The sequence below is a fragment of the Cnephaeus nilssonii genome (assembly GCF_951640355.1).
Source record: "Cnephaeus nilssonii genome assembly, chromosome: 11".
NCBI classification, from domain to species: Eukaryota; Metazoa; Chordata; class Mammalia; order Chiroptera; family Vespertilionidae; genus Cnephaeus; species Cnephaeus nilssonii.
The window spans coordinates 28480778-28506243 of NC_137082.1; the positions used below are offsets into that span (position 1 = coordinate 28480778).

At 42.3% G+C, this 25466-nt stretch overlaps 1 protein-coding gene across 2 annotated transcripts; it reads right to left on the reverse strand.

The window, feature by feature from the left end:
* Nucleotides 1–3310: 3310 nt before the first annotated feature.
* CHGB (chromogranin B) lies at nt 3311–14303 on the reverse strand (the record flags this gene model as incomplete). Of its 2 annotated transcripts, none has more annotated exons than XM_079785292.1 (5): nt 3311–3394; nt 4225–5972; nt 9186–9279; nt 9771–9817; nt 14255–14303. In XM_079785292.1, the coding sequence occupies 5 exons, from the start codon at nt 14301–14303 to the stop codon at nt 3311–3313; spliced, it is 2022 nt and encodes a 673-aa protein (XP_079641418.1). The 2 variants fall into 2 exon arrangements, with proteins under 2 accessions (XP_079641418.1, XP_079641419.1); XM_079785293.1 differs by having other exon boundaries at nt 9771–9810; nt 14251–14303.
* Between the last annotated feature and the right edge of the window lie 11163 nt (nt 14304–25466).

Below are 25466 nucleotides of genomic sequence, written 5' to 3' on the forward strand. Positions count from 1 at the left end.
TCAGTAGTGGCTGGTCTCCACTGGTGACTGTTAGAACCACCTCTTCCTTGTGACTCAGCCCGTTCCCAAGTTCCATTCTATCCATTCAGTCTGTTCTGCACTACCTGTGTGCCCACCAAGCTGCCCCTGGGGTTGACTCGTGGACTGACCTGCATTAGCAACAAGTTAACCCTAACCTTTGAAAGTTACTTTCCTCTCAATATAGTTTATTTTGAGGACTGATGATTTGTGATTTGAAAACCTGTTACTAGTAAACATGGTGACAGACTCAAGGAAGAGAGGAGGCAAAAAAGAAAAAAATGTGATTGATTTAAATTAGGCTCAGTAAAATATAGCCCACAAGTCCAATCTTGCTCATTGCCGGTACGGCCTGCAAGCTAAAAAATGATTTTTCCATTTTTAAATGGTTGAGGGGGAAAGCAAAAGAAGAATAGTCCTGTGACTTGCAAAAATTACATGGCATTCAAATTGCAGTGCCCATAAATTAAGTTTTAGTAGAACACAGCCATGCTAATTTGTGTATATATGGTTCCTGGCTGCTTCTATTCTGTGGCACAGGCGGACAGTTGTGACAGAGACCATATGACCCTTGAAGTGGAACGTATGTGCTATCTGGCTCTTTAAGAAAAAGTGTGCTGCCTAGCCAGTGTGGCTCAGTGATTGTCAACCCATGAATCAGGAGGTCATGGTTGGATTCCTGGTCAGGGACACATGTCTGGGTTTCAGGCTCAGTCCCCAGTAGGGGGTGTGCAGGAGGCAGCCTATCAATGATTCTTATCATTGATGTTTCTTTCCCTTCCTCTAAAATCAATAAAAATATATTTTTTAAAAAGAAAAGGAAGTGTGCTGACCATGGATTTAAGTGATCCTTCTGGACCCCCCAAACCTGCTGGCAGCATCTGACATGGTTGACCCCTCTCCTTGCTACAGTTTCCTCCTGTGGCTTCTAGGACAGCACTCTCCTCGTTTCCCTCCTGCCTTTCTGGCCTTTCTTCCTCCATCTCCACCGCTGGTTCCTCATCCCCTCTGAGATGAATGTTTAGGAAAACATTGCACCAGTTGGCTCACCAATTGCACCTCTTCATTTTTTGTCTACACTCATTCCCTAGATGGAGGGATTTGGGAGATGATGAAAGAAAAAGATATGCCCATGAGGTGGCAGTAGCACCCACGTATTTTATTGTGTAATGTAATGGGTGACACCTGACAGGTTTCGAAGGTGGAAGGGAGATGTCCTTCACAGCAGAAACCTGCCCAGAAGCCATACCTTGGAGTTGCTACTCAGATGGGAAGCGGGACAAGAGAACTCCCAGGGAGAGGGGAATCGGAGAGGTGCCTTTTGTGTCTAGCAATGTTGCTCAGCAGTGTGGCAGGGAGTTGCTGGGTCTAAGAGCTCAGGGGCAAAAAATAAAGTAAAAATAAATGTGATAACTTATAAGGCTTGGGGTTTTATAAGCACAAGACTATTTTATCAATGGCCAGCAGATGACAGGTGTGCTTTGGCAGAGGTAGGCAGGTGGATCCTAAATGTCTAAATGTTTGCTCATTTGGATGATGTTTAAAATAAATGGATGTGTAAAATTTGTGTCTGGCCCTGGCAGGCTTTTGAACTAATAGTTGTCAGCCTACAGTGAAGAAATAACGAACCTTTGGGGCTAATGCACAGAGGCCGTCTTTGGCTCATTTATCGAAAAGGAGGTGATCTCGCCCAGTTTTAAGGCTTTACATACTATCTCTATGATGATGACTCCCCAAGTATGTCTTTAACACAGACCTTCCCTTGAGCTCCAGGCCCATATACCCAACTCAACACTTCCACTTGGTGTCTGCTCACATATCAAACTCAACATACCCCAACCTGAGCTGCTCATACCTCCCCTCCCAAGACAGTCCCTCCTGCAGTCTTCCCCACCTCTGTTCTTCAAGCCTAAAACCTTGGTATCATCTGTGATGCCTCTTTCTCATGCCACACCAAATCCATCAGCCCTACCTGTCATGTCTCTCTAAAATAGGTCAGAGTGTGAGTACTCCCACAGTCAGGGCCATCACCCTGGTCCCAGACATCACGATGACCCACCAGGATTATTGCAGTGGCCTCCTTACTGGCTTCCGTATCTCCACCCTCACTTCCCTTCGGCCTTATCTCAACCCAGCAGCCAGAGTGTTCTTGTCATTAACTTGATGTTTTCACCTTAAACATATATTATTGTAATTAAAAGAAGTTGGTGGCCCTGGGCAATCCTTGACTTCTATTTTTTTTAATATGTTTTTATTGATTTCAAAGAGAGGAATGGAGAGGGAGAGAGAGATAGAAATATCAATGATGAGAGAGAATCATGGATCAGTTGCCTCCTGCATACCTGTTATGGGGATCAAGACTGCAACCCGGGAATCGAACTGTGACCTCCTAGTTCATGGGTTGGTGCTCAACCACTAACCTCCTGCCCTGCCAAAGCATTAGGAGTAGGTTAATTAAATGTTTGACCAAATATAGCAGGCTAAGTTGATAATTTTGTATGGCCTGCGAATAATGCTATAAATATCCAAATGGCCCTTGGCAGAAAAAAAGGTTCCCCATCCCTGCCTTGCAGAGTAGAAATCAGGCCCTGATGGTCCAGAGATCTTTCTGGACCAGATGTGATTCCCAATCCTGAATTCTACCCATTATCCAGGCTTTCTCTTCAGCCCTGAAAACTGACCATTAGCCGGATATTTCCAGAGCTCTCCAGATTATAGGATTTTTAAATAATGTCTTGGCTCATTTTTTTTTTTTTCCAAACAGGTTCTTCAAGCTTATTTAATCTTTCTCCAGCCTCCAGGAGCAAATGTCTTTTCCTGATCTCTCTTTACATCCTTGAAAGTTTTGCATTTTTTTCCTATTCTAAGTCTAAGACCAATAAATCCTAGTGCTAGTACTGTCTTTAGCATTCACTTTAAAGAATGGATTTGGAAATCACACTCCTCTGTATTAGCCCAAAGGAAGCTGAGAACATGAAACTTTTGGTTTCAGATGAATCTTTTATTATTTTAAACCGATACAAACATATATTTTCAAGGATGGTAGCACAGTCATTGTCACAAGCATGTTAATATGTTGATTTTGCGAGAGAATATGCTACAAGTCATGCTATTTTTACTTTCAATAGCATTCTGGCAAAAATTAAAGACATTCCCGATTGCTTCAAGCACTTAATGAATAATAAATTCTATTTTCTGCCTTTGGCTAGGTAAATGGTGTCTTCCGGTGAAGTGGTGGGAAATAGGTAATGTGAAGGCTGCTTCTTAAAATGGCCTTTGGCTCCAAGGACCCTCAGCCCCTTCGATTACCACTGAACTTCTCAGCTATTTTCTGTAGTTCCAAATCCATGGCAGCCAAGTTTTCAAGTTCTTTTTCCTAAAAATCACAGAAAAATAGAAGCGTAAGGTCCCAGATCAATTTATTTCATTGTAGTCTAAGGCAGCATGAACAGAAAGGGGAATTTTTGATATGTTAGGGGTTATATGAGACACCCTACATCAGTGGTTCTTAAAGTGTAGCCCCTCAGTCAGCAGCACCCTCGGCGTCACTGAGGAACTCGTCAGAAATGCAGATTCTTGGACTCCACCTGGGACTTACTGAATTCCAGATGCGGATGCACAGTCAGGTTTGAGAAGCACCTACTGTATGTGATCAATATGAGGAAAAGGGGACAGCTCTGATCATGTTACCTCTCCCAGGTGTAAATTTCTGATTATTACCGGCCATGTGCTGGCAAGGAAAGACCACAATAACTAATATCTCTATCATCTGTTCTTCCTTGGGAAATAGTGATGCAATGCCAAATAAGCAAGGGAAGACACCAGAGCAGTGGTTGGTTATCAACCTTGGCTGAATACTGAAACCACCTGGGAGCTTTAAAAAAAAGTCCGATGCCCAGGCAGCACCCAGTACCAAACAGAATCTCTGGGGGTGAGTCCCAGACATCAGTAATTCTGCAAGCTCTCCAGGGGATTGCAGCGTGTGGTCAAGGTTGAGCAGCAGGTGGGCAGGGTTGCCGACAGTGGCAAGATTATCAGGGGGGGGGGGGGGGGAATCAAACAGATGTTGTCTCCACTCCGTTAACTAGGGGTGCATTATCATGGTGATTAATTCCCACCAGTTTCTCCCCATTAATATCAGATAGTCGTGAGCATATTAACATTAACCATCTTAAGTTAATTTTAAACAAAATCCCCACACTGTACCTCTTCCTCGGTCAGAACTCCGGGGCCAGCCCTGTCCTTTTCACCTTCCGCTGCGTGGCGTGGGCTCAGCAGCTCCTCGGGGTCATAGAAATCTGGAAACTCAGCCGACTTCTTCCTGAAGTGCAGGAGCTGGTCCAGTTCGGCCACACGGTCGTACTGCCTTTTCAGATCCAGTTTGGGGACCAGGTTTCTCTTCTCATATCCCCAGTTCACATCCTCCTCAGAGGGCTTTCTCTCCCACCAGTCATAGCTGTATTCTGGGAAGAAATTCTTCTCATTCAAGGCCAGGCCATTTTCATCTTCACCCTCAAGAAGATTGTCATCTATGCCGTCTTTTCTCTCAAAGGGGCTGCTCTTCACCTGGGAAGGGGCGTAGTAAGGGTTCAGCAGCTCCCCTAACCTCCGCCTCTTCTCAGTGGTGTGATAGGGAGCATACTGTTTGCCTGGAAGCCGGGCTTCCTCCCTGTTCTCCTTGGTGCCTTGCAGGTCCTCCTGCCACTGCCCCTTCCCCTGGGCCCCTTCCTCACCGTTTTCCTCGCCATAGTTGAGGTCATTTCTGTCCTGCTCTTTCCACTCGCCCTGCGGGTGCCTCCTTGTCTTGTCCATCTGGTTTTCTTGAACACGGTAGTGTCCTTCACCCAAGAATCGTTTCTCTGCTTTGTCTGGGCTGGTATAGGCCCCAGGCTCCCCGACCCTGGCTCTGTGGCGGTATCCCCACTCAGGGCCCCTCGCCTCCTCCTCACTCTCCTCACCAAACCCATATGCCATGTTGTCAAGCTCTGCGTTGGGGTGAATTCGCCTGTCCTCTTCCTGGCTCTCATCACTGGGAGGCCTTGGAGCCCCGTACTTCTCATTTCCTCTGCTCCCGTATCGCACCCCCGCCAGGTTCTCAGGAGCCGGGACCCCTGTGTAACTCCTCACGTCTTCCCCATATTCGGGTTCTTCCTCCGAAGCCCGGTAGTGGGTTGGATAACGGTCCCTCTTGTCCCCTAAGCTGGCCATGCCCACGTTGGGCTCTTCTGTTTCCGCATGGGGTTGTCCCCTTTCCTCAGAGGGAAGACTCCTTTCTTGAGAGGATCTGTCAGGCCTGCTCCGCCCGTGGTGATGTCTCGGCCTCCAGTGTCGTTTGTCCAGCTCATGGCTGGCATCTTCCTCACTTTCCTCAGATTCTTCCTGGCTCCCAGATTGGCTTTTAGACTCGTGGGAGTGTTTCTCCGGGTTCCTTGTCTCTTCTCTACTCTCTTGGCTACTCCTCTCCCTGCTGTGTGTCTTCTCAGGGAGCCTGGAAGAGTGTGGATTGTATCTGGACATTATCTCCTCTTTTTTCTTAGCTGTAGCCTGGTTTCTTTTGTCAAGAAAGGCACTTTGTGTCTCGCCTGGCTCTTCCAGGTGTTTCTCTTCACTGCCACCTTCCCCATGCTCCCTTTTCGGGTGTTTCTCTCCTTCCTCTTCCTCGCCGTCCTCTCCCTCGCTCTTCTCAGAATGGTATATCTTCGCTTCTTTGGAGACTTGACTCTCAGAGGGATGGAGGCTCCCTTGGGGCTCGCCTGCTCCCTCTCGGCTGTGCCCACCTCCCTCTGTGTTGGCCACTGACAGGCCTTGGATGTCTGCCTCCTCCGGGTCTCCTGTGTCCTCCCTGCTGGAGGGCCTGTGGGCTTCTGAGGCGTCAGCTTGGTCTCTTAACAATCTTACTTCGAACCTTGTTTTTTCGTTTTCACTTTTCTCTTCATCTTTAACCTCTTTTCCACCTGTAATGAAAAATTTAAAAGAGTACGTGTAACTTCAGAATTGCTTGTGGTTCAACAAGCACCAATCTCAGTGATCACTACAAATCCTAAGGGTGCTGAACAATCACTTGAAAAATGTTTAAGTGAATAAAGAAATACTTAGATTCCTTTTAAAAGCAAATGGTATGGAAACTCCTTGGCTGTTTCAATCTAATGATAAATTCTCTATTTTTATGTTTTCATAACACCCAACCAGCATCTCTCATTGGTCCTATCAATGATCAAATTGAAATCCAAGTATGGATTTATGAAATACTAGAATTTAGAACCAGAAGAAACCTTTGAATTTGTCTAATTCATCTTTTTGCAGACTAAGACCTTGAGACTAAGAGAAGTGTGATTCGGGACTATTCTTTCCATCTTTGCTCTAAGTAGGGATTGAAAAGTTACCATTGTATTAATGGCTCCACCTGGAATCCAGCTAAATAAAGTTAAATCGCCAAAATAAAAAATATCAGGATTCAAAGGAAAATTTTTTAATTTTTAGTTTATCAGACTTTTATTATCCGATCAACTATGTAAATTCAACCTATCAGTAATGACAATATAACAGTTTTGGTGAGAAGAAGGGTGCATATTTCTTTACTAAGAATACTACACAGCAGTGGAAAGGCCATTTCTTCCTTCACTCAAGTCTCATCTGCCCAACATGCTCTCAAATGTTGAGGATGAAGATCAGTAGACTGAGTTTTCTTTGTACTTTCAAGAGTCAACAGTAGATGATCTACCCCAATATTTTAACTGAATGCTGTTCTCTCCCATCTTTTTCAAATGGCGACAGCTCCTGTACTAAATCCTCCTTAACTCAAGGACATCCCATGAAAGGAGATACGCAGTTAACACTCTGACTTGTTAGCTGGAAGGTTTGGATTTCTACTTCTATCACTGAGATCAGATAGAATGCCTGCAGCCAACGCCACCCACAGCTCTGGGGCTACATCTGAGCTGTCCATTGTATGGCCCACCAGCTCTCTGGCTATTTAGCACTTGAAATGTGACTGGTCCAAACGGAAGACGTGCTATAAGTGTAAGGTAACCACCAGATTTTGAAAACTTCATATAAAAATTGTAAACCATCTTAATTTTTCATATTGATTATATGTTGAAATGACTATATTTTGAATGTTTTGGATACTATATATCATAAATATATTGGATGTATACAAATTATATAGTAAATAAAATATATTAGATAAAATTAAGTATATTATTAAAATTGATTTTCACTTGTCTTTTTATCTTTTTAATGTGGCTACTAGAAAATTTGAAATTATATTTGTGGTTCACATTATATTTTCATTTTCATGGCTCTGATGAGTCATCTTGAACTGACATTTGCAAAATAGAAAAGAATTGGTCTGTTTTACAAAAATGTCCAAGAAACAGTGGAAGGTCTGTATCCCCCTGCTTAATGCCCAGCCTGCCATGATAACATTCTCATGTTTTATGAGACAGTTGAAATGTCTCTGACCTTTCACACCCAGACATCACCAGTCCCTTTGCCTTTTAAGAGCCAGTGGTGGTATGTGCAGCGTTGAGGCTGGTGGGGCTGGCCAGGTAGGCTCAGGTAAGCAGGGAGGCTTTGGCCAGATACCACTGTCATTCTGAGAGTCAGCTGAAATAATGCCATAATCAGACAGGATCTCAGCTTCCCGGGGCAGAGACTGTGTGGCCCCTTCCTACTGCCTGCTGGTCAGGAACAGAGTGTTTTTATTTTTCCCCAGTTAAACATGTGCTGCCTATAGCAGCTTGTGCCTGAAGCTTAGCACTTCCTCCTAAATTTAGCTTTAAGCTCCCACAGGTGAGATCAGAGGAGGGCTGTGATTAGCAGCACAGTCACTGGCCATCTGTAAAACCAAGGCGTAAAGCTCACTCTTTCAAGTAAAAAAGGGGAACTTGTGTGTTCCATCTCTATAATGTTGCAAGGATAACCCCATCAACCCAGTGGAAGAGGTTCATACACCTACTATGGTTACCCTGAAACTCCCAATGGTGGATTGAGTCCCCCAGGCAATTCTTTTGGTCAATTGCTAATATTTGTTTTTACCATTTTATGCTTGTGGGTTCATGTGCAGCAATAGCAAGAGAGAAATATTGCAATGAGAAATTTTAAAAATTTTATTTTTATTGTTGAGGGTATTAAAGATGTCCCCCATTCTTCCCCTTTGCCCCCCTCTGCCTGGCTCCTGCCCCATCCCTGGCCTTCACTGCACTATTGTCTGTGTCCATGGGCTATGCATCTAAGTGCAATGAGAAATTTTGAAGGTGAAAAGAAAAAGAAAAGTCCACTGTTCCCAGCCTGACTAAAAATTTAAAAGCATAAAGAGGTGCTGAAGGGAACAGTGTTTTTGGATTTGTTGAAATCAGTTTGACTTCATTCATAAGAGAGACTGCATAGTTTTATAAAATTGATCTCTTGACATCAACTCCCAATTGATACTGCTTGCGTCACTGTTCCGGTTTTGTTTTCAACAGAAGCTGATTTGTGTAGAGAAAACATCCCATCTAGATTCAGAAGGTTATTGCTCTGACTCATTGGATGCTCTGCTTCCACCCTCACCCTTTCCAGTTCTCAGGCCCCGAATTCCTGGTACCATTTGGTAGTATCTCCCTTCGAATAATCTCTGCGTTAAAATGGCTTAACCAATCTGTCATGTAAACAGGCCACACGTTTCCAAGTCACCTTTCCCAGCTTCTAACTTGGAAGATCATCACTGTCAAGAGTAGAAGGCAAAGAGGAGAATACTCTTAAAATATCCTTCTATTCTTCCATCTTCCAACACTTCCAGAACACTCAATCCTCCCTCCTCCAATCACAAACAAGCACTCCCCACATCTTCCTGCACCCAAATGAAAATCCAAACTCTGGAACCAAGGACTTTAAGAACTGATAGACATCTCAAAGACCACTGAGTTCAACCCCCTCATTTTACTTTGATGAATAAGCCCAAAGGGGCAAGGGATGCAGTGCTCCCAAGGTCACATAGCTATCAAGTGGCAGAATAGAACCTCGAAGCCATATCTTCTGCTTCCCCTGATACCAGTCTAGGCTGTACTCCCCCCACTGCATTATGTCCCTGGTTCATTTGGAGGTAAAGTGGAAGGTGAACTAGAGGGAGCAGGAACAAGGATCACTTGAGGGACAAAGCTACCCTGGTAGTGCAGGAAACTTACTCCTCTTCAGGACTTGTAGGCACTCAGGGCTGATGGGTGGAGCATTGGACTTCGCCAGGGCATTTGAGAGAACCTCGATGATGCAGCGAGTCACCTGGGGGAAACCCAAAAGCAGGTTGGCAAAAGCTGGTACCAATGGGATGACAGACTACTCAACCCAGAGCTGATGCCCAGAAAGGCTTGGCTCTGTGAGCTGTACTGATGCAGAATCCTTGGGGGTAGGAATGTAGATTAGTTTCCTATACTAATGAAACCTCCCAGGCCTCTCCACAGAGCAATGCAAGATGGCATTGGGCCAAGATCACCCTGAGAAGAGAAATAAATACCCATTTCTGAACAAGTTGGGAGGAAACAGTGGGATGAGAAAGTTATCCTCAGAGGCACTAAAACATCCGGGAAGGAGGTGCGAGCTTAGGGCAGGAGGGACACCCTTTGCCCTCATTCCCTCAGGGATGAAAACCTGGTTTTGTAAGACTATGACGCGTTTTTTGTTTTTGTTTATTTTGTTTGGTTTGGTGTAATAAGAAGTGGGAGAATCTACAGTCTAGTAATAAGTCTAGATTCTGGACTTATATTTCAACTTACCATTTCTTCATTGTGGTTCCTGTTGTCCACTGGCATAGAACTGACAACTTTGAAAGAGAAAAAGAATGGAAAATTACTTGAGTTAATTTTGAAAGTGGTGTGTATCCAAACACGAAATTATCCCCCACCTCACACATGCAATACTTGGAGACGGGGCAAAATTAGAGCTGAACAGAGATAGTTGGGTATGATTGGCGCACACACACACACACACACACACACACACACACACACAGAGCTGTGTTCCCTAGCAATGTCTTAAGCATGATTTGGAAATGAATGCTCTCTTATACCCAGTATAAATCAAATTCAGACCACAGACAAGGGGAGATTTGGGGGTACTGGTAATGTTCTGTTTCTTGACCTCAGTGCTGATGACATAGATGTGCTCAATGCGTGCAAAACTCATTAAGCTTTATACTTATGATCTGTGCAGTTTTCTATCTGCCCATTATACTTCAATAAAAAGTTTAAAATAAACCTAGTTTAGATGAAACCAGGGTGTCCTCCTCACCCCTTCTGCCCATTCAAAAGGGTAAATATTTGTGCTTTCCTATACCTATTCCTGACCCCCTGAAAAATATCCTCCCCAAAACCCACTTCCTTTACAAAAACATGGTTGTGACTATCTCACATGAACAATTACCTAATTTTTAGCTGCCAGAAGCTCTCTGGCTGAACAGGCTTGCTCATGCATCTGTATCAGTCCATGCTGTATATAATCCCCATTGTCTACAGCCATGCAAAGAACATGGGGGTATCTAATTCTAACTAATAGAGCATCAAGTCCATAATATAATATGCAAGTAAGTGTTTACTAACTACTTATGGGGATATTTTAGTTTAACAACTAAGTATGAAAGCAGTTTAAAAGGATAATTTTTAATTCATTTAAATTAAATTTCATGAGATTCTGCTTATTTTAAACCAGATTGAAGTATGTTTGTCTTCTTGGGAAATGCTTCAGGTGACTTTAATTTTCCAGGGCCTTCTTTTTTCTTTCAAAGCTGTTTTGATACTTTTGTTTCACTTTGACTGTGTGTTGTCTAAGCCTTTTCCATTGGACAAGCTCAAAGCATTTATGTACACATAGGCTCATCTCCTCAGTTCTCCTGGCACTTCCTGGAGGAGAAGCTCGGTGCAGAAAGTTCTTCTAGGTCCCTAAAACAAGAGAAGAGCTAGAGCAAAACTCTCAGACATCAGAGATGTAAGCTACTCAAATGCAGTTATTTCTAACCAGCAACCTGACCTTTCCCTCCTAAGTGTTTGCTCCCCAAGCCTCTTTAACCACTTCCATGCAATCAACTACATCTCATAGGGCTCAACCTAGAAATACAACACTATTCCACTTATTCACTTTATTGAATTTTCCTCTTCAAAGTATGGCCTGGGATCTACTTCAATAGTTTCAAGAGGCCCAAAGATATCTAGCATATTGAAATCTTTTGCGAAATGTTTAAGAAGTGGCTAACAAGGTATGAAGACCCCATATTCTTCCTGAAATGTAGTTCAGACAAGATCCAGGTGACCCACCTTTGGTACCCAGGCTCCACTTTGCTGAGCCATTATCCACCCCCCGCCCCCTAATCAGTGCTATTTGGGAATATTCCCACTTTGGCACTTACTCTTTCCATCTGAAATCTGTAAAATCCTCTGGAAAAAAATAACTGAGATAATTCCTCCTCTCATAAACTAGAAGGTACCTTTAAAAATCTAGCTTTATTATATTTCTTTGGTATTGTAGCTTCTTGCTTATACTTCCCTCTTTTTCCCCCTGACAAATGTAAAGTAGATGTTTTTAATAACTACTGATATTGCCGAAGTATTACTGTTAAGTAATCAGATTTGGGGGAGAGAAATATTTTTCTTTTGTTGCTCTAAACAATTTTCAGCTCCTGTTTATTATTACAAAACAGTATTGTTTCTCTGATTGAAGCTCTTCAGAAATCCTTTTGATGGAAAGGAACTAGGGTATCCTTGTGAAAGTACATTGCGCATCTTGGTGAGACATATAAGTGTGATTGTATTTCTTCCAACAGAATCCGTGACAACAAAGAATCAAAACATCTTGATTTCCCTAAAGTAGTTACCTTTCTTGTTTTTGCATAAAGATTCAGGAGGCACAAAAGAAAAGCCAGTGATTATGTTAAAATAAAGTAGTAAATGGTAGAAAAAATGTCAAATAATATTGTATGATAAATCTGAGAATAACACCCAAAGTATTACTATCTCATAAGAGTATCAAGGTTTGATCCCAGATTAGACACAAAGCTATACAATAACAAGTTAAGCAGGCCCTTTGAATGCAGAAACCATCTAACCTGGTATAATATGGTTATCATACTGCCACTTCTCTCATGTTAACTTGTAGAGTGCACAGTAGCTATTGTAAAAATGTGTAGCTCTCCCTCCAGAAGCTCTGAAGGGTAGAAAATGAGCCATATGGTTTCCTGAGGTTTCTCCCCAGCCCTGAGATTTTGCTAAATAACAAATTCTGCTTGAAGGTTATCACATTTCATTTCCAAGTATTGGGGGAGGTGGGATTGGAAAATAGCTGTTAATGGATATGGGGTTTATTTCTGGGTAATGAAAGTGTTCTGAAATTTGATAGTGGTTATACAATCTGTGAATATACTAAATATCACTAAGTTATGTACTTTAAAGGGTGGGTGAATTATAGCTAATATAAATTTTTAAATACAATGTCTCCATTTTAGCTCTTATTAAAATATGAACCCTTCTTAAAATATTCTCTTACATAAGAGAGCTGTAAGTATTTTACCACTGTTGTTAAATAAGCTTCACAAATGTCACTGTTATTGTGATGCACAGTACAATGTATAGCACAGCTTTGGCCTCTTAAGCAATTCCTTTCTGAAGATATTTTTGACCAGAAAGATTCTAAATTATTCATTTGGATTTCTTTAATTAAATTGAGAACATTTATAGGCAATTTGTAAGAATGCAAGCATTTTTAGAAAATTCTAAATATATGTAGCTTGCAATAAAATAAATGACCACTGGCTTTCCTTTTGTCTCTTTACATTTTGGATCCAGTAATTGTTGTCAATAAAAGCTTCATATTCATGAATGGCAATACCTCAATTCTAGTTAGAATCTTAATCTCAGATAAAAATTTTTTCTATGAGGTCATTAAAACAGCCAAAGAAAACCTCCAGTTTAATCTGGTGATCTATTTACTTCTCAATGGTCTCAATACTCCTAATGACTTTACTTTAATACACACACACACACACACACACACACACACACACACACACACACACAATTTTAAAAAATCTCCAGAGCTAGTTTGAAAGATTAATCCCACATTTTTACACACATCAAGAGAAACTGTCACCCTAGCCTGTTTTGCTCAGTGGTCAGAGCATTGGCCTGAGGACCTAAGGGTCGCAGGTTCGATTCCTGGTCAAGGGCATGTACCTCAGTTGCAGACTGGATCCCTGGCCCAGGTCAGGGCGAGTGTGGAAGACAACCAATTATCTCTCTCTCTCTCACATCAATGTTTCTCTCTCTCGGTGTCTTCCCCTCCTCTCTCCCTCTCTCTCTAAAAATCAATGGAAAAATATCTCAGGTGAATATTTAAAAAAGAGAGACAGACACTCAAATATTTCATCCTGTTATATGTCAATTATACCTCAATTAAAAAATAGAAAAAGTTTATCCTCCCAAATTGACTAAAACAATTTTTTATTACTCCTAAGGATATTTTGGTAGTTATTTTCTATTCTATTGCTTTTCTGGAATACAAAAATAAAAATTTATGCTGAAGTTTCCATTCATAACTTAAAAATATCTTAACTTGAGTGTGAAATTACCTTTCTCCAGCAACGGAAATACAAAATACAGAAAAATATTACATTAACCCTGTGCACACATATACATGAACACACATACACATATGTTATATATGAACATGATCATAAAAAGATATGATATCTTATATACATATGAGACTTTTATCTCATCATGTTTATATAATAATAATAACAAAGGGAAGTATGCAGGTGCCAACTATATCATATTACATGAATTCCTGTCACTCCTTGGTTATCTAGTTTTAAAAAAGGCAAACAAATACTTAAATCAGATACAGCATAAGACCATAACAGCGTCTCTCCAGGCCGGTAGAGAGGGCCTGACAATTGAGAACTGAGCACAGCGTGCCTCGGAGGTACGGGCACCTTTTCTCCCTATCAAAGGGAAACCCAGATATGAAAAGACTGAGACTCCTCTGGTTGGGCTAGGAATCCCTCTGGCTTTTTCCAAGTCAGACGGTGGAGCGGGGGGTTGAAGGGAATCACCAGAGAAGAGGAGGAATTAAGAACCTGAAGCAAGAGGGAGAAACCTTCCACTGAGCCCTCTTTCTCTCCCAGTATCGTCCAGCTAAGATGCCTGGGCCACGGGGAAGACAAGAGTCTGGCGCTGTCCGCGGTGCTGAAGAGCCCGCCGCGCCCACTCACCGGCCACCATCGTGGCTCCCAGGAGGCCAAGAAGCACAGCCGGCTGCATGGCCCGGCTCGCCGGAATCTGCGCGGAGAAGATGGGCAGCTGGTCCAGTGGAGCGAGATGCGGACCGAAGAAGAAATGTAGATGCTCCAGAAAGCAGTCGTGTGTCTGTGGTGCCCGCGGTGTGGCGCAGGCCCCCGCTCTTTTAAAGGGCAAGTCCGGTTGCAGGGCCGGGAGGGGCGGGCACCTAGGAGGCGGCGCCCCCTCGCTCAGCCATGACGTCACGAGGCAGCCCCGTGGGCGGTGGCACAAGTGGGCGGCAATTTGCGCCAGCCCAGGCGCCTGGATGCTCAGGGTCTGGAGCGGGGGTGGGGAGAAAGCCAGATGAAGGAATGGAAGGGTGAGGGGAAGTGATGCCAATCTGGGACCCGGGAGAGGCGAGGTCCCACTTAGATTGCCCAAGATTGCTCCTCATTTCCCCCGGCCCCCTAAGTCTAAAAAAGTGTGTTGGAGGCTGTGTATGGTGTGCGGTTCTGTTCAGAGTTTGTCTATGAATGACTAAGTCTGTTTTGTGTCTCCACTACCCAAGGAAGGACGGATAAGACTTCTGCTAACAAGAGAGAACTAGACCGTGGTGAAAATGAAAAAAGGAGTGATGGCTTTAAAAACAAAAGGTGCAAAAAGTAAAAATAAAAAAGGTGCAGCTGGAGAATATGGAACCTGCTGTTTTTTCAAACTTTTGGTCTTAAATTTACTTACCCACGATTCATTCATTCTATCTATCTATCTACCTATCATCTATCTATCTATTGATCTATCTAATCATCTATCTACTATTCTCCCAACACATTACATATACATATGGGAAAAATGAAAAAATCAGATGCTACAAAAGGGTTTACTATAAATGTTTCTCCTTCACCTCTAATTCCCCCAGTTCCCCAGTTCCCCACTGCAGAGTCAAAATGACTTAACTACTTTCTGTTGTTAGGCTTGATTTACTTGGGGACCATATACAGTTGCATCTTCATTTGGATGGTTGCACAGTATTACATTAATTGTATACACTAGAATTTCTTCAGTCCCCTTTCTGATGGGTATTTATTTAGGTTGTTATTCTTTGGCCTCATTACTCCTTTACAGCAGAGCCATAGTCTCAGGGGCTGGGAATGGAATAACCTGCTTGTAGGAACTAGTGCATCCTACATGCCATGTGTATCTTCTCTTGATTTAAAATTGAAATAGGAAATTACTTTGTTGTAATGTGTGAGAGGAAAGCGAAAACATTTTCCAGGATATTTTTTATTTCAGTTCTCTCAGTCTAATGAGGAATCAGGAAAAGCAGCAGGCAAATGCCCTGCACAAAAGAGAAACAATTCAGAAACTTCTTCGATAACACAGGATTCGGGGAATAGAGTGAGCCTTCATTTGGAGTCTCTTTCTGGGAAAACAGCTGTCTGCATGCACAGCTAAAAGGAGGTTTCAGTGTCCTTTTCCTGAAAATCAATGAGGCTTAAATTATTTTGCATGTGCTTTGTGCAAGGCTACATCTTCCTAAAAAGGCTGAGAATTATTTCACCAAGCCACAGAATATTTAAAAGAAGAATCTTAAAAAGGATATTAGCGGAATAATTGGAAAACTTTGAATAAGACCTGTAGATCACATAATAACTGTTGTATCAGTGTTAATTATCTGATCTTGAGAATTGTACTGTGATTATGTAAGAAAATGTCCTTGTTTTTAGAAAATACATTTTCAACTATCTAGAGATAAAAGGGTGCCATATGTACAACTGATTCTAAAATGTTTTAGAAAAAATATAAAGGTAGAGTTAGGGAAAGGGAAAGAAAGAATACTAAGGTGGGCAGGACAACATGATAACATTTGTATGAAAAATTTTAATACTATTTTTGCATTTTTTCCAAAATCTGACATTATTTTAAAACAAACAAAGCCGAAACCGGTTTGGCTCAGTGGATAGAGCGTCGGTCTGCAGACTGAAAGGTCCCAGGTTCGATTCCGGTCAAGGGCATGTACGTTGGTTGCGGGCACATCCCTGGTGGGGGATGTGCAGGAGGCAGCTGGTCGATGTATCTCTCTCATCGATGTTTCTAGTTCTCTATCCCTCTCCCTTTCTCTCTGTGAAAAATCAATAAAATATATATTTTTAAAAATGTTCCTGGCATGAAAGAATCTGTTTAAAAATCTCTGAAAGCAGTGGGTTCAGAAAATGAAGGTGTTGCATTAAGGCCCTTCCTTGGGTACTGATCTGAGAGAAGTTCTTCCTTTACTGTTGAAATTTATATAACGGTTCCAACCGCTCTCTTTTTTCAAATATGTTTTTATTGACTTCAGAGAGAGGAAGAGAGGGGGAAAGAGAGATAGAAACATCAATGATGAGAGATAATCATTGATTGGCTGCCTCCTATACATCCCCTCCTGGGGATGGAGCCTGCAACCCTGGCACGTGCCCTGACTGAGAATGGAACCTTGACCTCCTGGTTCATGGGTTGATGCTCAACCACTGAGCCACACTGACTGGGCCCAATTGCTCTTTTAAATGCACTGATTGCCAGTAGGGCTTTGAAATTGTCATCTTCCAGGAGCATCTGCATTCCAGTTTTCTAATGGGATTTCCCTTGTTGCCTTGAAAAGCACAGGGTTTAAAATGTTAACATCATCTGTGGCTTCTCAGACTGAACTTGCTCTGAGTTCATTACTCATCAAGAAAAGTCTTTTCATTATTGTCAGCTGGCCCACAGCCATTTCCTATATTCAGACTTACCTTTCTTTTTTCTCATTATTTAATAACCTTTTTATTATTTTGCCTTCACATTTAGCTCTCCATGTACCAGGAGGAAAAGGGCTTTGTGGAGGAGCTTTTCTCAGGAATTTTATCAAACCAGGATGATGGAGGAAAACCAGTATTTTTCTTAGGAGCCAGGGTTTAGAAAAAACATGGTATGAGATAAGGATATAGTCACGTTAAAATTTTTTTTTTTTTTTACCATATCACCACCTAATTACCTTGGTATTTTTTAAAATTGAAGTGATTATCCTTTCCCACCTGCTCTGCCATGTCACTTTGAAAAAAATCTAGTCCACATGTGTACAGATATGTTTCTGGACTCTTCCAGAATATTGATTCATTCCATTTCATTGGTTGATTTGTTTATCCTTGGAGCACTACAACACTTACCACACTTCCTCTATCGCCATAACTTTTTAATGTCTTAATATCTGATGGAAAAGGTCGCATCTTGTTTTTCTTCATGAGGGCATTGGTCATTCTTGGTTTCTTGCATTTTCATGTAAATTTTAAAATTAGTTGTCAATTTCCCTAGGTACAAAAAACCGGTTAGGATTTTAATAGGAATTGCATCAAATTATAGATTAATTTGAGAACAGGTGACAGCTTTAATATGTAGATCAATCTGGGAACAGATGATATCTTTACAAGATTGAGCAAACTTGGATTTTTGATTGCTGATAATAGTCTTATCTCAAGTAGCACACAATGCCATTACCACAGGAAAAGACAAAAAGCCATAGGGAAGAGAATGTCTCAGGAATGCTCTCCAAGAATAATTGAGGAGGAAAACATATCTCCTTTAGGAGATTAACCATGATTTCGTACAAAACTCCTGAATAGATTATCCATCAGGGTCTGGCCAGGAAAATGAAACCACTAGAAGGAATTTAACACAGGAAATAATGTCCAGGGATTAGAAAAGTTAAAATAGGAGAAAATGAGGAAACCCAGAGATTAGTAACTGCAGGCAGCTGCTGCACCCCTGGGGAAAGGAGAAATAAAAGAAGGATGTGTCCTTACTGAAACCCAGAAATGTGGGTCACTTACTAGGAGTGTAAAACTCTTCAGCTAGGAAGGTGGGATTCAGAGACAGCTTTGGAGGAAGGTCTATTTGGTGGGAGCTGGGACCATGGAAGAGAAGCAGCCACTGCTAGAGATGTATCCCATCCTTCCAAGAAGAAAAAGGGAGAGAATCACCCTGGCTTCTTCCTTCTTTTAGTGTCAGTGCCTCTTAGTGGCTGAATGTACCTGAAAATGACTAACAGGGAAGACTTGGAAATAGCATTTGCAAAGGCCAGTCCAGCCAGTGAAACAGAACAGAGGAAGGAAGGAATCATCAGAGAGCAAACAGACAGATGAACGGCACATAAATCAAAACTACTTAGCAGTATAGGTACTGAATTTGGATTTTTCTCTCAAAATTAGTTTTATTTGCATATGTAAAAGCTTATTATGTGTCAAGCACCTTGGTAGACACATATCCTTTGGCTACAAGTCACATGGTCAATCCCAACATTAATGATGAAAGGAAACATACTCCATCTGCTCTAGCAGAGTTCACCAGCCAGTCAGGAAGTAAGGGTGGGAGAGGTGTGGGGTAGACCCCAGGTCTACAGAGAAGGTTGAGAGAGCATAGCATGCCAGAACAATGGCATGACCATGCAAACTACTGCCCTCCAAACATACATCGACAGAATTACCTGTGTTTTAAGACAATTATGTATTGCTTGGGACTTCAAGGTGTTTTGTTTTGTTTTTCCTCTAATCAATAGGACCAAGTCAACAAGTAATTTCCTTAGTAGTTTGGTCCTAGAATATATTTAGTACCTGGTTTCTTATGTCAGGTCAGATTCCTAATACACTTTGACAGAATTAAGAAATCACAATAAAATCCTCATCTTAAGAGAAGATAGAAACTATTTTTTAATCCATTTAACTGTAGGTAATGTAACTACTTGTAGCTTGCAAGTAGATACATATTAGTGGGGCAAGGGCTGGGTGGCGGTGGTCAAAAGGTGGAGGACATGGGGGACATCTATAATACTATCAACAATAAAAATACACGTTAAAATATAATAAATAATTTAAAATAAATGAATAAAAATTAACATTTCTCAAAATAAGTCAAAAGATAGAGCCACAACCATTTAGGTTTGACAAAGCAGGGGCTACTCCTCTTCATTTTGGAGTTTGTAGAAAATTGGATGTGACAGATAAACAGATTCAATTATTTGTTTATATATTGGAGATAAAGCAAAGAATGGATTTTGAACTATCTGGGATAACTGTGGTTGGGTCTGATGAGTTGATAAGACCAATTTTGACAAATCTATTCTAGTTAGCAACATGTCACATGGTAAAGATCTAGAATGGATGAAGAGTGCCTCCTGATCTCTCATATGTCCCTCCTCCTCCCCCCCTCCCCGCCCCCCTTCCCCACTGCAGTAAATGCTGCTGGTTTTCTGCTCATTTCCCTCATTCTTACCTCTTCGGAGCACAGTGGTTTGGTTTACAATGATCAAGACCGACATTTCTTTGCCCGAGGGCTTTCTCTGGTCACCGGAGCTATGCCAGAAGTGCTGAAGAAGTAAGGCCCCAGGAGCATCCCTCGCTCAAAGACTGCCAAGAGTTGGTGTATAAATACCCCAGATCTGCCCTGGCTGATGTAGCTCAGTTGGTTGGGCATTGTCCTGTGCACTGAGAGGTCACTGATTCGATTCCAGGTCAGGCCACATGCCCGGGTTTTGGGTTCGATCCCTGGTTCGGGACATGCAAGGGCAGCCATTAGTTGTTCCTCTCTCACATAGATGTTTCTCTCCCTCTACCTCAAAAGTCAATTTAAAAATATTTACTCCAGATTCCCAGATTCCTCTGGGATGCGTGTTCTGCATAGGCTCTGAGAATTTCCCAGAGGCACTGCACTTTAGTTACCCACAGTGGAAACTTTCTTGATAGCAAGCTCTTTATGGCTGCCTTTCCTTCCCCGAATCGTTTCTCCACTCCTTGTTGCTATTTCTTGGAATTATGTCCAAAATAAATTACTTGCAGTCAAATCTTTGCCTCAGGGCCTGCTTCTGGGAGAAATTGAACTATGACACATAGATTCACAAACCTATAACAGGCTGTTAAATAGAATTTTTCTTATTACGTCTGAGTTTTGGCTGAGGCCTCAGAGCTAGAGAACATGGTTTTAAGGGCCCAACTGTTCCAAAGAGAAGAGCCAGTCTCTACAAGACTTATTAATATGGGGCTGAATTGGCTAGTGACTCTTACTCACAACATCTGTGTAAGGCCAAATGCAAAAGGTCAAATTAGAGAAAGAATTTATTTGAAGGGAGTTTGTAGGGAGCTCTGTATTGTTTCATGATGCTTCTTCTTTCTTTTTTTTTTCCATTAATCCTCACCCGAGGATATTTTTCCATTGAATTTTAGGGAGAGTGGAAGAGAGAGGGAAAGACAGAGAGAAACATCAATGTGAAAGAAACACATCAATTGATTGCCTCCTACATGAGCCCTGACCAGGGTTCAGGCCCGGGAAGAGCCTGCAACCCGAGGCACATGCCTTTGACTGGAATCGAACTCAGGACCCTTTTATCCGCAGACTGACATTCTATCCACTGAGCAAAACTGGGTAGGGCTCATGATGCTTCTTTCTAACTGCCAAGTGAGCGGTAAGAGAACAGCTCATAAAAAGTGGGGTTGTCTGAAGGAAAGAAGACTGATGTCCCATTTCCTGCCTGGGTGCTTGCTGAGCTGCAGAAACCCAAAGACACCCTGTAATTCTACTAGAGCAGTGGTTCTCAACCTTTCTAATGCCGCGACCCTTTAATACAGTTCCTCATGTTGTGGTGACCCCCAACCATAAAATTATTTTCATTGCTATTTCATAACTGTAATTTTGCTACTGTTATGAATCGTAATGTAAATATCTGTGTTTTCTGATGGTCTTAGGTGACCCTGCTAGCGGTTCTCAACCTGTGGGTCACGACCCATAGGCTGAGAACCACTGCTGTAGTTAATAGTAGCAAAATTACAGTTATGAAGTAGCAACAAAAATAATTTTATGGTTGGGGGTCACCACAACATGAGGAACTGTATTAAAGGGTCGCGGCATTAGAAAGGTTGAGAACCACTGGCCTAGAGGAAAGTAGGAAGGAGTCCATTGGGCAACTTAATTTGTATCCCCAAGGGTTGGAGGGTTAAGTGAAGAAGGCGGAGGTGGGTGGGAGGTCAGCTGGAGCAGCCTGCAATGAGCAGAGAAGACAGCAGCTGGAGTGTCCCCACGTCCAGAGTTTTTCCCTGGGCCAAGTGGGACTCCGTGGAATGTTACTAGTCTCAAGTTATCCGAAAAGGTCCCTTCTTGATGGAGCAAGTGGACCCCTTGGATGTACTGACTGACGATGGTAGCTGAGCGGCTTTGTGAGAGACCAGACAGCATCACCCTTGTCAGGGATTGGTGGGGTGAGGAGGTTGGCATGGAGAACTCTGAAGAACTGGCAAAGGTCTCCTGTGAAAGGGCAAGCCAGAACCTAGAGGTGTGCCTGACAGAGGGCATATGCTATTCAGGAGAGGACGGCAGAGGACACTGGCAGTGATGACCTCTGATCCCTCCTCTGTTTTCTCTGATCCTTAACCTTGTTCCAAACTAGAAGGAGCTAGGGGTGCAGCAGTGGTCGGAAGGTAAGAAAGAAACAAGGGAGCAAACGAATGGGCAGAATTAGCCACCCCTTCCATCTTCCCCATGACTGGTTCGAGGTCAGACAGCAGCTGGGAGTTGGAGGAGCTTTGAATTGGGTGAAAAATAAAAGTGTGAACTGTTGTAATGGTCCAGAGTGAATAAAAAGCTGGCATCTCTGCTTCAGATGCTGTTTAAGGATCAGGGAGATTTGTCAGAACATGCTGGAAAGCAGTTATGAGAGAAGATGAAGTTGTCTCCTGAGTGTTACCTTCCAAGTTCAGCCAGTTCAACTGGCATATGTGTAATATAGGATTGAAAAATGCCTGCAGTCCTGGCTGGTATGGCTCATTTTACGGCTCATTTGTTTGGAGCATCGTCCCGTGCACCAAAAAGTGGTGGGTTTGATTCCCAGTCAGGGAACAGGTTGCAGGTTCAGTCCCCGGTCAGGGAACGTGCAGGAGGCACCCAATCAATGTTTTACTCTCATGTCCATGTTTCTCTCTCTCTCTCTCTCTCTCTCTCTCTCTCTCTCTCTCTCTCTCTCTCTCCTCTCCTCTTCTCTCCTCTCCTCTCCTCTCCTCTCCCTCCTCTCACTAAAAATTAAGAAAAAGAAAAGAAAAATGCTTACATATATGAGTGCTGCAATATGAGAGGGAATGCTCTGGGACAGAAATCATATAAGGAATCTCAAAGGGTAAAAGTAGGTGGTTTCAGATTGAAGGAGAAAAATCACAGCCCATACAATAGGACTAATGAAAAAGATTGGAGGATCTTTGGGATTCCTCCAAGCCCAGAAGCAGGAGGGAACCTGGGGGTGACTGTTGAGGACTTTGAGTGGTACCTGGCAGAGGCACGCAGGTGGTGTGGCCCTCCCCTTCTTCAGCACTTGTGCCAAGCAGTGGGTAGCAGAGATGTCGGGACCTGCATCCTGTTCTGTTGGGTTCCTTTCACCTCTTAGTAGTAACTTTTCTCCATCTCTGATGCTTTGATACCCACAGCCTCTTTCTCCTTTTTCAGCCTTCTCTTGATGGCACTCTTCATAGAAAATTTTGAAATTTGGTCTCATTCCAAAATATGTATTTCCATTTGTGGAATTTCCAGTACCAAGCCAGAAATTGTGGTCATGACCTTGAAATCACAGCATGTTCAGATCGATATGGCTGATGCTGGGAATCAGAAGCAGTGCACTGCTGGTTGTTTTGAGATCTCCCTCCTGTGTTCTGCCCGCTGAACTCCCCTGGCCTTTCTCTGTGTGTCATCCTCGGGAGTAATGAAATGTAACTTGGTTCTGCCTCTGTGATTCTGAAAGAGCTGGTGGACAGTAAGCTCCCTTTTCTCTGAAAGGAGGTATTCTGCTGCTGCTGACTTTTTAATTATTTAGGTGAACATTAGAGCATAACTTCCAGGCAGGCCTCTCCTCAACAAAAATGTATCCGTAGATGTAAACTCCAGGAAAACTCTGTAGGCTAATTTCAGTTTTACACTATGAGTATTTTATTTCCCAATAATCCATAATGGTCCTGGAGGAGCCATTATTGTTAAGTAAATATGCATAGCCTGAAACCTCCCAAGATGTCATGGCCCATATTTTTGATGTGGGTAACAAAGATATATATGTAAGTAGGCCACTTCTCATCAGTTTTATTAATGGATTGCTCTCTGTGTCTTTCTCCATCTCCCCTTACTGCCTTTCCTTTCTTTTACATTCACTCACAAAGCTGAGAGAAGAACACCAACTAATACAACACTGCCAGAAAACATGGTACTGTTTATTTTTTAAATATATTTTTATTGATTTCAGAGAGGAAGGGAAAGGGAGAGAGAGATAGAAACATCAATGATGAGAGAGAATCATTGATCAGCTGCCTCCTGCATACCCCACACTGGGGATCGAGCCTGCAACCTGGGGGCATGTGCATTGACCAGGAATCGAACTGTGACCTTCTGGTTCATAGGTCCATGCCCAATCACTGAGCCATGTCGGTCGGGCAACATGGTACGGTTTAAATTGTAAATTACCAATGGATGAGACAGTCTCAACTCAAATATTTTTGTCTTTTAGCAGACACACCTGGTATTCTATCAGGTATGAAGAGAGATATTGGAAAACTTAGTAGATTTGGCACTTCTTCCCATAAGTACAGTGGATGCAGAATTCATAGCTAACTTAGGAAAGGAGAAAGTACCTTTGCAAGATATGACCCAGCGGGCAAAGTGGTACCTCAGGTCCTGCAGACTAAAGCAGAAACCTCAGGATTCATCAGGCTCGAGTCTACTGGAATAAGGGGCAGCTTCTAGCTTAGAGGTAGACGAAGTAAAGGGGCATCCAAAAAACCCCACTGAATCTATAGCTCAGAGAGAGATTAAAGAAAGCTCAGAGCAGCCGGGGGTGATGGGATTTGCCTAAAGGGAAATGGTTTAGTCACAGAAAAGTGAACCTGAATTACCCCCATTCCTGAATTCACCCAAGGACTCCGTGAAATGGATAGACAACATTGCCAAAAGCTGGAGCAATTTGCTTGCATAATTATTCAGTGCTTTATTGTGATCCTCTGAACACTGTTTTGACAGTGGGGATGTACAGGGAGAAAGGAAACAAAGAGTGTATAAGAGGCAGAGTGGCATACACACACGTACCGATTCTCTGCTCTCTCCCTCCCTTCCACTCTCTCTAAAAATAATAATAATAATAAAAAGATCCTTGGGCAAGGATTAACAACAACAAAAAAATAAAAATTTAAAAAATAAAGGGATCCACCGAGGGATCCATTAATAAGCAAGATCAGGAAAGGCTAGCAGCAGAGTTGAAGGGTGAGGGAAGGTTTCTGGGAGCAAGACAGGAGCCGGCCACAGATGTTACACAGGGACTGGTCTGTGTGGCTTGTAGCTGTTGCCATGTTGTAAGGATGTGCTCATGGTCCTGTATAGTGAGGCATTCTCCCAAACAAAATAAATATCAATAACTTTATAACTTTTTATGACATACTTTATACTTTATGCAGATCCTAAGCATGATGTTCCAAGAAATAACTTTTGGAAGCAAAATAAGTTCATTAATTAGTGATTTTGAATTGTGATTTTTTTTGGTGTGTAATGTTGTTAAACTTGCTGGGTTAGATTTGAATGTTAAATTATTCAAAATCATGTCCGCTGGAATTTTACATTTGGATATCTGCTATAGGGTACAGTACTTTATAAATACTACTAAACTGTTATTTCTTATTTCTTGAAAATATTTTAATAAATCCATAATAATGAGTAATGAATTTCTGGTGTTTCACTTCCAGGTCCCAAAGATTCATATTTTTTGAGAATTTAGAAACACCACAATGACTGAGAGTCTGCTTTGAAACTTTGCCTAGGGCCAGTCTTTTTCCTGCAAGAAAAATGGAAGTGGCCTACTTACATATATATCTTTGTTACCCACATCAGGGAAGCAAAGTTATTTAGTAAATGTCACAGGCTGAAGAAGCCGCAGGGATTTGCTCTTATTTTGTCTTATCTCCCATGTTCTCAATTTCATCAAGAATCATCATGGTACCTTGGTCTTGGCGGAGAAGTCAGCTCATTTGCTTAAGGAGACTTTAATGAATGTGGCAACCTGAGCTGCTGTTTGGTCTGGAATCACAGGTCTTGTTAACTACTGTGAGGCCCAAAGAACCCAGGGCAAAACCACAACAGCACATGTCAACTGCGTGTTTTCCAGCCCAGCCCAGTTCAGATGGAACAAGATGT